This window comes from Rhipicephalus sanguineus, chromosome 8, assembly GCF_013339695.2.
Source record: "Rhipicephalus sanguineus isolate Rsan-2018 chromosome 8, BIME_Rsan_1.4, whole genome shotgun sequence".
Classification (NCBI taxonomy): domain Eukaryota; kingdom Metazoa; phylum Arthropoda; class Arachnida; order Ixodida; family Ixodidae; genus Rhipicephalus; species Rhipicephalus sanguineus.
Window position 1 is genome coordinate 24,125,208 of NC_051183.1, and position 13,809 is coordinate 24,139,016.

General features: G+C 47.0%; 1 protein-coding gene across 2 annotated transcripts in view; it reads left to right on the plus strand.

Annotated features, from left to right (window-relative positions):
* Positions 1-10,548, plus strand: part of LOC119401560 (serine/threonine-protein phosphatase 2A 56 kDa regulatory subunit epsilon isoform) — a 67,639-nt gene extending 57,091 nt beyond the window's left edge. For both annotated transcript variants that reach the window (XM_037668459.2, XM_037668460.2), the window contains exon 10: positions 5,030-10,548. In XM_037668459.2, the coding sequence (XP_037524387.1) occupies positions 5,030-5,222 (193 nt within the window). In that variant the 3' untranslated portion in view covers positions 5,223-10,548. The remainder of the gene's footprint in view (positions 1-5,029) is intronic.
* The last annotated feature ends 3,261 nt before the right edge of the window (positions 10,549-13,809 follow it).

Here is a 13,809-nt window from a genome sequence, read left to right on the forward strand (position 1 = left end):
TACTATATTTGCTCCCCTATGAGATTCGTATCACCGAGATTCTGCTCTATTACTTTGTGAGAAAGGTTACATTTGATAACATTTATTCTAATGGCTGCTCTTGAGACAGAAGCTTGTAGCCACGACTGCTGAAGAGCACGTCACGTTAAAAATACATCTTGGGCGTAGCGTTGTTGTCAATAACCGCTGACAGTGCAGATGTCGCGAAGAGGTTTTCGGCCACACACTCACGTGGTCCCTCAACTTTCGTGGTCGACTGTACATGTTCTGCGTTTCATTGATTGTTGAATATTCAGTTTTGGCTTGCGAAATTTTGCCGTGTACGATTAGTCGAGGCTGGCACGTCAATCACCCGTTATTGATGTAAGTGCAAGCCTCGACCAATTGCTTGCAGCAAAAATGGTTGTTTTTTTATAGAACGGGCATGAGGTCAGTGCCCTGGCCTTGAGCTGCAATGGTTATTTTAAAGTGTAAAGGGAAGGTTTTAATATTTGTGATTGTGTGACGCACGTTTTTAATTGCGTGAACATGGCTATAAATTTCTCGGAAACTTCAGGTGGAACTACACAGCGTGATTTCAGGCACGATTGATGTGTGGCTGGTGGGACACACATGTAATTTTGATGCATGCCCAACAGGATTCATCATGAATTCGCGCCGCTACGTGTTACTACAGTAAAACCTCGTTAATTCAAAGTCACTGGGACTGTGAAAAACTTTCGAATTAAGCAGGTTTTTGAATTAACGAAACATACAAAAAGCGGGATGCAAGGAACTTTGAATTACTGAAAGTAATCAGAGGTGGTCGTTTGGCCTTCTAGTTTGCGGCTCCAAGGGTTGTTTTCCAGCAATAAGCGGTCCCATTTTTGCCGGATACCTGGGAAAACGGCGGGCCTCGCTGCTGTCAGCGCAAAAAAAAAAAAAAAAAGGTCTTGTGGTCAGCTGAAATGCGTGCCTGCGGAAAAAAAAGGCGTGCTTCACTGCAGCACAGTGGTGACACGCGGGCAGCATGTCACCTGCTCCTCGCAGCATCAGCGCGTAATGATGCGACCATTCGCCCATTCTTTCTGGTAAAATAAAGAATATGATAATGACCAGTGTGACGGAATCCGCAATGTGGTTTGGCTGGAAAACATGATCGTTGAAGTTTTCGAACCGAGTTTTTGAAGTAAGGGCGTTACAGGCAAGTACTCCGCCAGCAGTGCAAGTGCGCAAATTGCCATAGCAACCGCCAATCGGAGGTTCGCATACATCATGAATTCTGTCAGGTCGTCCTTTATTATCTTTTATTTTCCCAAAAAGAATGGGTAAATCATGACGCACTGACGTGAGAAGCATGCGACATGCTGCCCGCGTGTCACCGCTGTGTTGCAGTGAAGCATGTCTTATTTTCCGCAGGCGCATGTTGTAGCTGACCACGAGACTGCGTTTTCTTTTTTTCTTTATTACTTTTTCTTGCGCTAGCACCAGCGAGGCTGAGTTGCTTCAACTCTCACTCATTAATATCGCTACACTGCATTGCCCTGTGGCTCCTAATGGCCGTCACTTCCACGGAGTTGCGGCGAAATGGGGATCGGGAATTGGCACATGGCACCCAAAGTTTTCAAATTAACCGGGCTGCCGCTGACCGCCGCTTCAAGATATCCACTCAGATTTACATTGCAAAATACAGGACCGCGGAAACCCTTCGAATAAAGCAGGATTTCGAAATAACCGAGTTCGAATTAATGGGGTTTTACTGTACTTGGAGTAGAAAAAAACGCATTGCGCATCACGTCACGTGCGCATCAGTTGATCAGAGTTCAGAGAGCAGTCATGTGGCATTTAGTTTCTTGCCACCAAATGGCCCTGCCCGCCACGCATCGCACAAGAACTTTTGCTCGGCATAACCGGCGCACGTTTGACAAAAACATGTTTGTAAAAAATATGGGGGACACTGTCAAATTTGGCTATCTTGTCAAGTTTCATAATGGCGACATTTTAAAGGGACACTAAAGAGAAACAATGAATTGGTTTAGATTGATAAACTGTGCTCGGAGAACTCTTGTGTAATTATCACCACCATAGGCTTATTATAGGAGAAAACCAAGTTCAGTTTCATTTTTAACTTTCGCGCCGAACTTTGTAATTCGTGACGTAGAAGATTTCAAAGAGCATTTAACATATTTTGGCGCCACTGGCTTGGCGAAATTTCCACAAACTCATTATGTCAACTCTCTGGCCGCCTCAGAGGAGAATGTACTTCGATTTAACAGATTAGGAACTACGTAGGCCCAAGCAGGCGCCGCCAAAAATATGTGATGTCACGGCAAATGGTGCGGAAATTCCAAGGTGGCGTCGCCACCTGTGTTTTCTTTTTGCGCGTTTTCTTGCTTATTAAGCGTCTTCTCGCAGCAAGCGTGGTGTTTTTGCTATCGTGGAAGACTACTTTACTAATGCGAGAAAAATCGTTTTGCTCTTTAGTGTCCCTTTAAGCCATTCGGAGGTCATAGCAACCCTCTGTGCCAATCAGATTTAATCAGTGGCGGAAATTGACAATGCCCAGAATAGCTTGCGGAAGGTTCGTGGTCGCAGTTTCCCACAAAATGTTGCTGCTTGAAATGAAACTTGATAAATACACTTCAGGAAAAATTTTCGTTGTTTAAGGGCACGAAAATTGTTGTCATAGTAGTGGTCTGTAATTTTAAGGGTATATTATTTGCACGGCAACTTAGACAATTCATGTCTTTGGGAGTTATGTTGTCTAGCGACCCAGCAGTCATGGTGCAGAAGCGCCGCTGCCTTTTTGTTTCGTGCGGGTGCTCTGGCACCAACAATAGCGCAGGCGTTCGTTGTGCATTGGGTTTTTTTCGCTCGCGAAAAACGCGCCATGTGGCTCCAACTTTAGACGTAGTGTGTGAGCCTCGGCCACTGTCTGTCCGCTTTTTTGTCTGTTTGGCAATATATTGCTCTTTCATTCATTTTCTTGCTTTGCAATGTATATCACATAACTGTAGGCTTTGGTGGGCATATTTGGGTTGTCTTTCTGCCACCCAACAATAATTGACATCATCCTTGTGTTATCACCGTGCGCGTCCAGTACTTCTTGGTCACAGACTACGCGTGCACTACAGGGCATGATACAGTCGAACCCGTTTATAACGAACTCGAAAGTGTCGCGAAAAGTGGTCGTTATATCAGTAGTTCGTTGTATATGGACTCGCCCTTAAAAACGTGCGCTTAGCGGCCAAGCCGTTTTTTTTTTCTTTGTGCACTTTTATTAAAGTGCTAACAACCCCTTCAGTGACAAGCTAAGCCTTTTCGCGTCATGAAGCGACGCCCGCTGCGTGCTCATGAGTGAATTAACCGCCTTTGCAATGAGCTGACACCGTTTCACCAAAGCGCGGTACCGCGACGTGGAGCCGATCATCCCTGGCTAGTTGGCGTGCAGCGCGTCGCCTACTCGGGTCGCGGAGTCACTGCCGTGCCGCTTGCTGTATGCTGTATGCGCGCATTTGTACGTTCTTCGTGCTTACTTCACTCCGGACTGTGTACGGGTGCGGCGACTAGCCTCTTCGTTCAACGCGGCGAAAACAAGCATTTTCCAAGCAACGCGCACTCTACGTCTCCGCAATGCTCTCGCGGCCCTGCACGACGATGCGCGGCGCACTTCAGTTGTCACCTAGTCAAGCACGCTGTATACGCTCGCTGTCAGTGCATCGACGTTTCTCGGTGCCCGCGCCGCTCAACAGCAGCGAGCTACTTTCGTTTCTACAAAGCGATGCGCACTTTAAAAAAAAAGCGGTCTCGCACGACGGGGCGGCGCCGAACTTGCAAACGGCAGCATGGCGCGCTCGTACTGCCGTCAATCCGCAGTGTACGGCGTACGCCACACGCAAAGCCGAGTATCTGCAGATGACTGTGATAAGGTTGTCGGCTATAAGGCATAATTTCACGTTCATCGACGGCCGCCACCTCGCATTCGTTCTTTTCTGATGCTTATCCGCGAAGGCATCGCCGCAGTCGCGCGGAAGTCGTAATCACCGATCGACCGGTCTCTGCCGTTACCAAAAAGATGGACGACTTTTCGCGGCACATTGTGGCGTCGACGAGTTTAGGGACGCAGTGAACCTTTTTTGCAATGGAAAGCTATCGCGGTTATCACTTCTTGCATTTATGCCTTCTTGCGTTCCAATTGGGCATTGTTTGGTTCATCGCAGACGGTCGTAGCTGCAGAGAACGGCGTCGGGAAATGTTACCGTGCGAAAGCTGACCGCAAGGCTTCATGCTGCCTACTATTTTTTTTCCCTCACTGCCATTCTATCATTGAAGAAATGCCTGGAAAGTGAGCGACCTCGCTCGCAGCATCCGAAATCTGCGTGCGGTGCTCGCCGATCTGGGTATCTTAATCGCGAGTAAACTGGAGCGGGGCACGCGCGAGCGCGCGCCCCTGTCGCACTTTAGAAGGCATGTCTTAACTTTTTTTCGCTTCGTATGCGCTATGTTTTTACTGCGACCGTGTCCGAAGTGTTCGTTGTAAAAGTAGGAGGCTTTGAAAAATGTTCGCTATATCTGGACGCAGCTTCAATGGTTAGCATAGGAAAATCGTAAGTGCACCCAAATATGGTCGTTATAACCGATAGATCGTTATATGTGGGGTCGTTATAAGTGGGTTCGACTGTATAGCATTCTTGATTAGGGTGCCTTGATGCCAGTGTCTCCTCCAGTTTTAAAGGTGGTGACACCCATTAACAGTGCCATTGCCTTATTGTGTCTGATCGATGGATGTGGACACACGTGTGCGCGCGTTGTGCTGTCGCGTCCGTACGTGCTTCGACACAATATGGTGGCACACGTCAAAGTAGCGAGTGCACAGTTTTTGAGAAAGGAAACAGAAGTAAGCCGGATGACGATTATTGTTACGTGACAGAAAGATGTTCGAAACGCACCCTGTTTTCTCGGAGAGGTACTCCTGTGTCATCGACATGAATGTAGTCCGTCATTTTTTCACGTTGAGAGGACGTGCGTTTTCCCCTCTGACCTTTCACAGGGAGAAGAAACGTGAGAAGGAACGAGACGAACTCTGGAAGCGACTGTCCCAGCTTGAGCTGAACCACAGGTCCCGGGTGGCGGGCAACAACGCTGGCACGGCCGCCACGGCCGGCAACTCTGCGGCGGCGGCGTCCCCTTCCTCCCGTCCGGGCACCTCGCCGCCCACAAACAGCGGCGGCAGCAGCAACTAGCTTCTCAACTTTTCTTTCTTCTCCTTTCTTTGCGCCGGCGGCACCCCTCATGCCCTTCTACCCTCCACCGCCCCGCCTTTCCAAGACACGCGAGGGTCGACGTCAAGGGCCACTCTCTCTCTCTGCAAAGAGAGGAGGGAGGTTATGCCGCCAGGAATCTACAACTGAAGAAGCAGCAGCATGGAGAGGAAACAGCGGCAACATTCACTTTGCGGGGGGAAAAAGGTGGTGACAGCCTGCTTGCTTTTCTTGAAAACATTTCTTTTCTGAACCCTCTGTCCCCTTTCGGCTTAACTAATGCAGTCTTCATGTCTAGTTTTCTTAGTTGTCCTCTCCCAAACCCTCTCCCTTCTCCTTCCAGCACTAGTGTTTGTCAAGACAAGTGCTGCCCACCGACTCGCATGTGGCTTGCGGGGCGAGGCTTTCAGCGCAGCAGGAGAGACTGCCGAAATGCTTCCATGACTAAATTTCCGCACTTGCACCCTAAGTCGTCGAGTATTTTCCGAGCCTCAAGATCCTGGTTTGCGGCTACCACGACCGCTACTACATCAGGTGTGCTGTGTTTACTGGATGCTTCTTTGGAAAGCAGCAGGCTGTTAGAATTTCTCGTCCCCTGCTTCGCTGAAAGCTGCGACGCGGCCACCTCTGCCTTCCAACGTCCCGTTCCGCCTTTAAACTGCGATTCGTCGACAGGAACGCACGGTTATGTTCGACCCCGGCGGCTGTCACTCCTCTAAACTCCCGAGTGTGTTGTGTCTCCGCAAGCCTCACATCGTTCTTCCCAGCACCCTTTAAGTTATCTGCCGCCGTTTGTGGGCGGCGGTTAGTGTGATGACTAAACGGAGGCAGTGTGTGGCAAGTGCCGTGCGCGAGCGCCGGCTTGGACCTTCGGTGATGCTGTGCTGCAACGGGTGCGAGAGTTGGAGGAATGGGAAAAAACGACGAGACGCACCACCGACGACACTTCCGTGAAGGAAGAAGCGATGGACGCAGAGCTGAAACTAAAAAGACGGAAATGTGACAGTGTGTAGCACGATCTTTTTTTTTTTTCATACTGCTACGCTTGCATACCTCCTCATCTCCTTTTTTCTTACCCCCTTTCGCTTGCCACCAATGTCTCGATAACCGTTGCACCGGACGACAAAGGTGGCCTGGGTTGGCTCATTTACTTTTCTTATTCATGCATTTTTTTAGGTCTTTTTTTTTTCCTAAGCCACTGTGTCTTGTTGTGCAGAACCTCCATGTACAGCGAGTTCAGACGTGTCTTTCCTTTTTTTTTTTCAATTGTTATTTCTCTACAGACTCTTCCTTGGTTGGATTGATTGCCTGCGATGCGAGCCTGTAGCGAGGTATTTTTTACATTGTGAGAAAAATGAACACAGAAAAGGGGTGTGTTTTTTTTTTTTCAGCGAGTGTCAACGTTGCATGCACTCTTTGTCACACTTTTTTTTGTTTTTCAGGACAGAAATTGTTTTGCAGCATGCTCTCGATGCAAACCGTGTGACAGATTAGTTCGTACTGTCCTGTACATCACAATCTCGCTGTGAAACAAGGTTCATATTTGGGTTTGTGTCATTGGTCTGTTTGTTTCTTTCCTGGACTGTACGGCTACCACTGGCAGTCTGGAGATCGGAAAGAGTTTGAAGGAACTTGTGTATGCTTACACGGTTGTTTGATATAAGGTAACTAGAAATTTGTGGTTCCTGTCAAGTTTCGATGATGTAACTGAAGTCATTGAATGGTTGAAATTTATTAGACGGCTCCCACGTATAAGTGTTATTCACTTCTAAGTGCACCATCATCCGTGCCGGATAGTTGCCATCTTCCTCTGTCCAACCCAGATACACTGATAGCGACCTCCGGTACGAATCAATTCATCACCGTCAAAAAGTGCGAGCAACGCAAAACGTTGAGGACATTGCGGTAGCTTGAAGGAGAACGCCGACGCCATATTATTAGCCCGACTCGCTGTGTAGCATGGTACTTAGTTTTTGCATCTGCATTTTCGATCGTACACCGAGTGTGATACGGGAACATTTTATTTCAGCCTGAGCTTGTGATGTCTAGATCTAGAGTAGTCTTAATTGCGCGAAAGCACTTCTACGCAGTTTTTTTTTTTTCTACATGTATACTAGATGTGGTGCAAACTTGCGGTATAATGTCATATCACTAAATTTTAGCTGCCGCGCTCATCGGGAACAGTCTCAACAATGTGTCTTGTAACTTGCCTGTAGGTCGCATTGTAGTTCAAGGCCCGGAATGCCAAGTCATAGTCGAATGGTTACGGGGACCGCTTTGTAACATCTGCATTTGCACGTTCGGTGCGCAATGAACTTCATTGCAAACAAGACTGCATATGCGTGCGAGGCTGCAAAAGGGGGCTTTCTTGTATAATTTCTAGTTGTAGTACAAGCTTTTTGCAATCCACATTTTTGAATGCACACGTACACTCGTTATTGATACGAGAATGCCGTAGTCGCAGTGGCTGAAGCAGAGTCTGCGGGCAGACAGCGTGAGAGATTTGGGGTTTGAGGAAAGACTCCAACCATGCAAGGGAGCGCGACGCAGTGTCGAAACAATGTCGATCATGTCTGCAACATTGGTTCCCACCCCTCCCCACGTCCCCCTTGCCCATTTAGGCACAGTGCAATGAATTTTTGCTTTGTTTTCCTCCGCGATTTCCAGTGCGAGCTAGATCCCGCACATGCTGTCCAGTAGTGGATGAATGGTGCGGGCCATAATTTGTCTGGGAGCCTAGCCTCAGTTATGCCAAATGTGTTAGTCATGCATCTTAAGTTATATTTCGTTCCTTGAAGTGAATTTTCTTCTGTAATACCTGTTGGGCTTGAAGTGAAAAAGTAACTGGCCACTTTTTTCTGGTGCGTAGTAGTGATACTTCTTTTTTTTTTTTTATTAGGAGGGAGTAACAAGTTTGAATGACCATGAAAATTTTGCATTTGAGTACATTGAGTGTAGACTTGTTGAAGCCTGCAATGCAAGCTTCGGTTCACCACCCCCAGCCGTTTTCGCCTGTCTGTCCTTTCATTTTCTTTTGCTGTCGTGTAGTTTTTTTTTATGATTAATATTATTAACAACATTATTTGTGAATAAATGTAGCAATGATGTCTGTGTGGAGGACTTCACTAACTGCAATGCGTGAATTCGTATGGAGACTCGAAGTAACACTTGAAACTGTCAAGAAGGAAATGTTCTGATCAACAGTGTTACGTCGGCAATTGTTTCAGCGTTCACCACTTCATTTTCCAAGCTAGTGACGTTTTTCGATAAAGGCAACCTTAGTTGCTGCTACCAACTTGCTGCAGGTTTCTCATGTGTGGGCTCAATTCGGCTCAAACCAGTGGCCACGCTTGTCTGAGCTGTGTTTAGGTGGTAGTAAAGTCTTGTTCGGCTCCGGGTGGGTAGCCCTTGCATTAACACAGGCGGTGTGTGTGCGTGCGTGTGTGTCAATAGTTCTTACCATCGTGATACGTCGTCCCGAATATTCAAATCCGGGAAGATTCGTCTTTAGACCGGTGGCACCTCCCAGAAACTTCATCTCGCCCGCAACCTTATTTACATTTTTTTTTAAGCCCTCCCTTGTTCATTTGTTGTAATCCATTGCGTTTGCTTCTTGCCATCCATCATCATTCACCTCCTATAGTCAGTGGTACCTGGGAAGCATAAGCATTATACACTCGACGAAAATAGCAGGACAGAGTAACCGAGCCCTTTCTGCAGAGGCAATGATGACACAGGTTGCTGCGTCTCCTGCGAAGACGTCTCCGAACGAGCGGCAGTCCATTTTTTTCCCCCACCGTGCAACGCTTTTTGCGTCGGCCGTTTCTTCATCATGACAAGTTAGCCTTAACTGCACAGTTTCTTGTGGGGGAACAGTTTCCAAAGACTTTGTACTCTCAATTCTTCGCATGGTCGTCACTTCCTCTACAACGAGCCTCCGTGCACTTCTTTCGCTTCTCTCCCAGTCTTACAAGAACTGTTCTTTCCTGGCGGGTGATGTGTCTCGTTGTACCCTGAAGGATGCTGGAAGTTAAAGGGTGACTGGAGGGATGGAGGGAGGGTGATTGCTTTGATAAGCAACTTTTCTTTTTGCCAGATAGGGGTTGCGTGCCGTCCTGTTAACCCGTGGCCAGAGAATATGGGGAAGGAGGAAAAGGCGTGGTGTGTGCGGGCGACTGTTAATATGTGGTAACACGACCACTCGAAAGGCGTCGTATGACGTGGCGCTTTACCAGAGGACAAACCAGAGTCCGCGTGGAGTCGTCGGAGCCTTCTAGGTTTGATTATTCCGGGGAGGATCGTGTTACCTTCTTTTTCTGCAACGTTCACGACTATGCTCGTAGTGCACGCCTATGTCGCGAGGGGGCGCTGTGCCTCGAAGCCTGACGAGATATCGCGAGAACCGGGGGGGAGGGGGGTTCCACGATCCCTCCTGTTGCATTTCTCGGTTGCCATTAGGGACACCGCCGTAGTGCCGGGTACGCCATCTTGTAACGCCTCCTCGGCATCTGCAAGATAAAGATGTCTGCTTTGCGATTGGTTGGGGAAAGAAATGGCGGATTTGGGCAACAAGATGGCGGGAATATTGTGTCAGGAGTATCGCCCCCTTGGACTCTGAAACCGAATGAGACTGGAAGTGTTTGATAGAATGGGAGAAAAAAAAAAACGTGAAAATATACGCTTCCGGAGGTTCATTTTTCCGGCACACGGACAGACACGAACTTTCCTTCTGACCCTTCCCCCACCTTTTCCCTCCACAGCTGCCGTTGAATGTGTAACATACAAGTAAATAGCGCAGTTCGTTGAGGTAGCGAGTTTTACTTTTCTGACTTCGTATGTGTAACTTGCCTGCTCCGCACAGCGTAGGGATTTAATGATGATGATGTTGGGGAGATGATACTGTGTGGAGCTTGTGGTAAAAAAAAAAAGACGTACGTGATTATAATGCGAATGAGATAATGATGGGAGTGTGGCCTGTTGTTTATATGTTTATTACCTCCTCTGCCTTGTGGAGAATGTTTTTTTTTTGTCTGTTATTCTTTACACCGCCTCGTCCTTGATTTCCCCGACTTACTGTGAAGAGCCGGTGGTGAAAGAACACTGGCAGCGCCTGCTACACGAGTGTCGCGCGACGAAGCTCTTTGTTTTTTTTTTTAGTTTTCATTTCGTAAGAAAACACCTTCACCCTTAATTATTAACTATTAACCAGTGACTTGTAAAGCATCACTTGTCACAAACTGTGAGGATGGGTGATGTGCTGTATAAAAATGAAAAAGGAGTAATAAAAATTTTGTGACATGTCCACTGATTACTGTTGTCGCTGTGTGCGGATTACGCCCTGTCGCCTGTTAGTGCGCATAAAGTCCCTAGAAAATTCCAGGGACTGAGTGCGCATTGCGCTGCACGCGTAGGAGCCTCTAGTTAATTTTACGAATCAAGGGCTGGTTGATATTCCATAGCTACGCAAACAGTGCGGGAGATGATGATGATGATGCCCTTTATAAATGGCTCACACCCACTCTGGGGGATTGGCCATGCACAAGGAGAAGGGAACGACGTGTACTGATTTCCAGCTAACGTTTATTTACACGATACATGAAAAGCAAAACAAAATAGCACACGTGATCACAGCTCATTCACTTGTGCATGAAGACTGCAAGTGATACAAGAACCGGGACGACAGCAAGTCCGGTTGGTCTTCTTGATGTATTTTGCTATTATTTGGCAGTTATTATTTCGCTGTTATTTGACAGTGGCACTCAATCACATCTGCCTGCCCGACCCCCACTTCAGGTCAAGGAGGTGCCCCCCCCCCCTCCGAAAAAAATTTCTGCTGTTGTAAAATTTCGACAGCGGTGTAATGGTGAGCATGCTGCCCTCAAGTGTTTTTGTCAGGCAACACTGGCGAAACGCAAACGCGGGTCGAAAAGACGGTGTGGTATAAGACGGAGTGGCACAAGAAGTCGCTTCCAGCGTCGGATAACGGTAAAAGGGAGGGAAATTTTGATGACGCAGGGGCTAGCCCTTTGATATTTGAAGCTCGAGCCGGCTACCCGAGGACAAAGGCTTTTACAGCAGAGCTCTTATGGTAGAGGTTTGCCGTGTGTCGTAGATAGAAAATTATCATCATCATTAACAGGCACGCTCTCAATCGCCGCCCAATCATTCTGTACAGATGGTTAATAGGACAAGCTGAAACGTGCCCAGCAGCTCTGCTGTGACCCAACCTAGCGCGACTTGGTGCAAGCTGCGCCAATTTTTTAAAATTAAATGTTCACAACAGCTGCAAGAACAATCCGGAAACCACACCAGATTTACCTCAGCAACATTGCAATTCGTACAGAATCGCGCCGTGAAATATACAGTCGGGATGGAACACTGAAATTACCTTTAGAGGCCATAGTTGGTAAATGCAGTTGGCAAGCGCAAGAGTGTTCAAAACACTTAATGCGTCATATTCGTTTATATACATTACAAGTAATCATTGAATAAACGTGAATTCGCTGTTCAAGCTTATATACTGCTCACGATAGCACATTAAATGATAATAATATCTGGGGCTTAACGTCCCAAAACCACGATATGATTATGAGAGACGCTGTGGTGGAGGTATGGTGGAGGGCTCCGGAAATTTCGACCACCCGGGGTTCTTTAAGGTGCACCTAAAGCTAAGTACACGGGCCTCAAACATTTTCGCCTCCATCGAAAATGCAGCCGCCGCGGTCGGGATGAGATCCCGCGACTTTCGGGTCAGCACGATAGCACATTATTTCGTCATATTATAGCGTTTCGTCACTGAAAATATATTCCGGTTCCCCCCACTCGTCATCGCCTTATCGCGAGCTTATCATTATTTTATAAGTTTTCTCCGCCACGCACCTTACATACTACCGCCTTCGCGCATATCTCAGCGCGCAGGCCATTCACTAAATGTTGCTCGCGCAAGTGTTCGTACCGTTGCCATCTCGTCGTCATTTTTCCATCGCAAAGCTTAAGACTGGAGCGGCCCTCCGGAGCATCATCGCTGCTATCGCCGCCTCACCTTTCTTCACAGAAGAAATAAGGTTTTTGTAAAATGATGTGTACAACTATTGTATTACTTTTGCTTACGTTGTATTACGTTGGAAGCCTGTAATGGCTTCCAACGCTTTGCTACACTTTTTATGTAACAAGTCTTTATGCATAATTCGATAGGCGACTTTGAAGGGCCCCTAACACAGGTAGAAACTTAGTTGTGGTGTTGCAGTTGTGCATGTGTCTACAACGAACGCGCAGCCGTGAGGAATTTTTCGAAACGGTGCCATAATAGCGGAGTTACACGCGTTCGATGACATGAAAGAGGCCCTCGCTCGTTTCGCTCTTTCCTTCGCTATGCTCCGTTCGTCGGCTCGTCTCCTCCTGCTCCTGGCTAAGTGTTCCTCCTCACCGTGAGAGCAGGAAGAACGGCGAGCGGACAAGCAGGCATTGTGGATGTACGAACAGACGAGAATGTTGACGTCATGGCGAACGCTGAGGGGCTGAAGATTTCCGAAAGGGCCCTGGGAGGAGAAGGGATTGTTTCTTGGAATTTGTGGGGAGCCCGCGGCTCGTGGCGCTGCCACGTTTGGCATTGTTGATCGTGACGGCATTCTGAACTCGATGCGCGCGTTTACTTCAAATGTTAAAAACATTATCGGAAGTGGTTTAGGGACCCTTTAACCCTTTATGGGGCATAATGCTATGAACAGCGCACGCCACCTATTGAGGGTGGCCTTATCATTTCTGTAAGCTTCTTATAGTATGTACAAAATTTGAGCGCTTGTTTTTTTTTTCTTATTTATTTTTTTTCTCTCTCGCTTTCAACCCCCTATTCCCCAACCCCAGTGCAGGGTTGAGTTGAGTTGAGTTTATTTACCACGTACAGTTGTACAGTAAGTGGCAGGGACAGGGGAAAAAAGCTGTATAAAAACAGCTTGACAAAGCCCCACATCCCCATGTTCACTGTGACAACAAAACGGCAAAAGCAAAGTAAACCACAAAACAACTTAAACCAGCAATGCACATGCTTTGCATCGGAACAAAGAAGTTATACAAACTTATACAACCCAGCAACGCAATGCTATAAATCGGAAGAAAGAAGTATACAAAACAGCAAATAATACTACACACATAAACTAATAAAGCATATTTAAAATTGAAGTATTAGAGAGCGTACGAACATTTTCACAATTAATTCCTAATTTATTTAGTGTACTCGGCAAGCAATACTGCAATGTCTCAAAACCATAATTTGTGCGCGGTCTCGGCACATGCCAATGTTCGGAATGTCGGTTTAGGCGCGTCGAAGGATTAATTGTAAGTTAGCTAAACTACGTATATAGCCGCGACATTTTATGGTATCCGATCTAAAAGAGATTACTAAGGAATATTCGTAGAGCAGGTTTAGTTTGATTATTTTATATTTAACGAATATTTGTGAAGTATGGGCATTAAAAGGCAGGTTAGCAACAGAACGTAGCGCTTTTTTCTGTAAGATAATAAGATTACTAATAGATTGCTTTGTTCCATTACCCCAAATTAAGTTGCAATA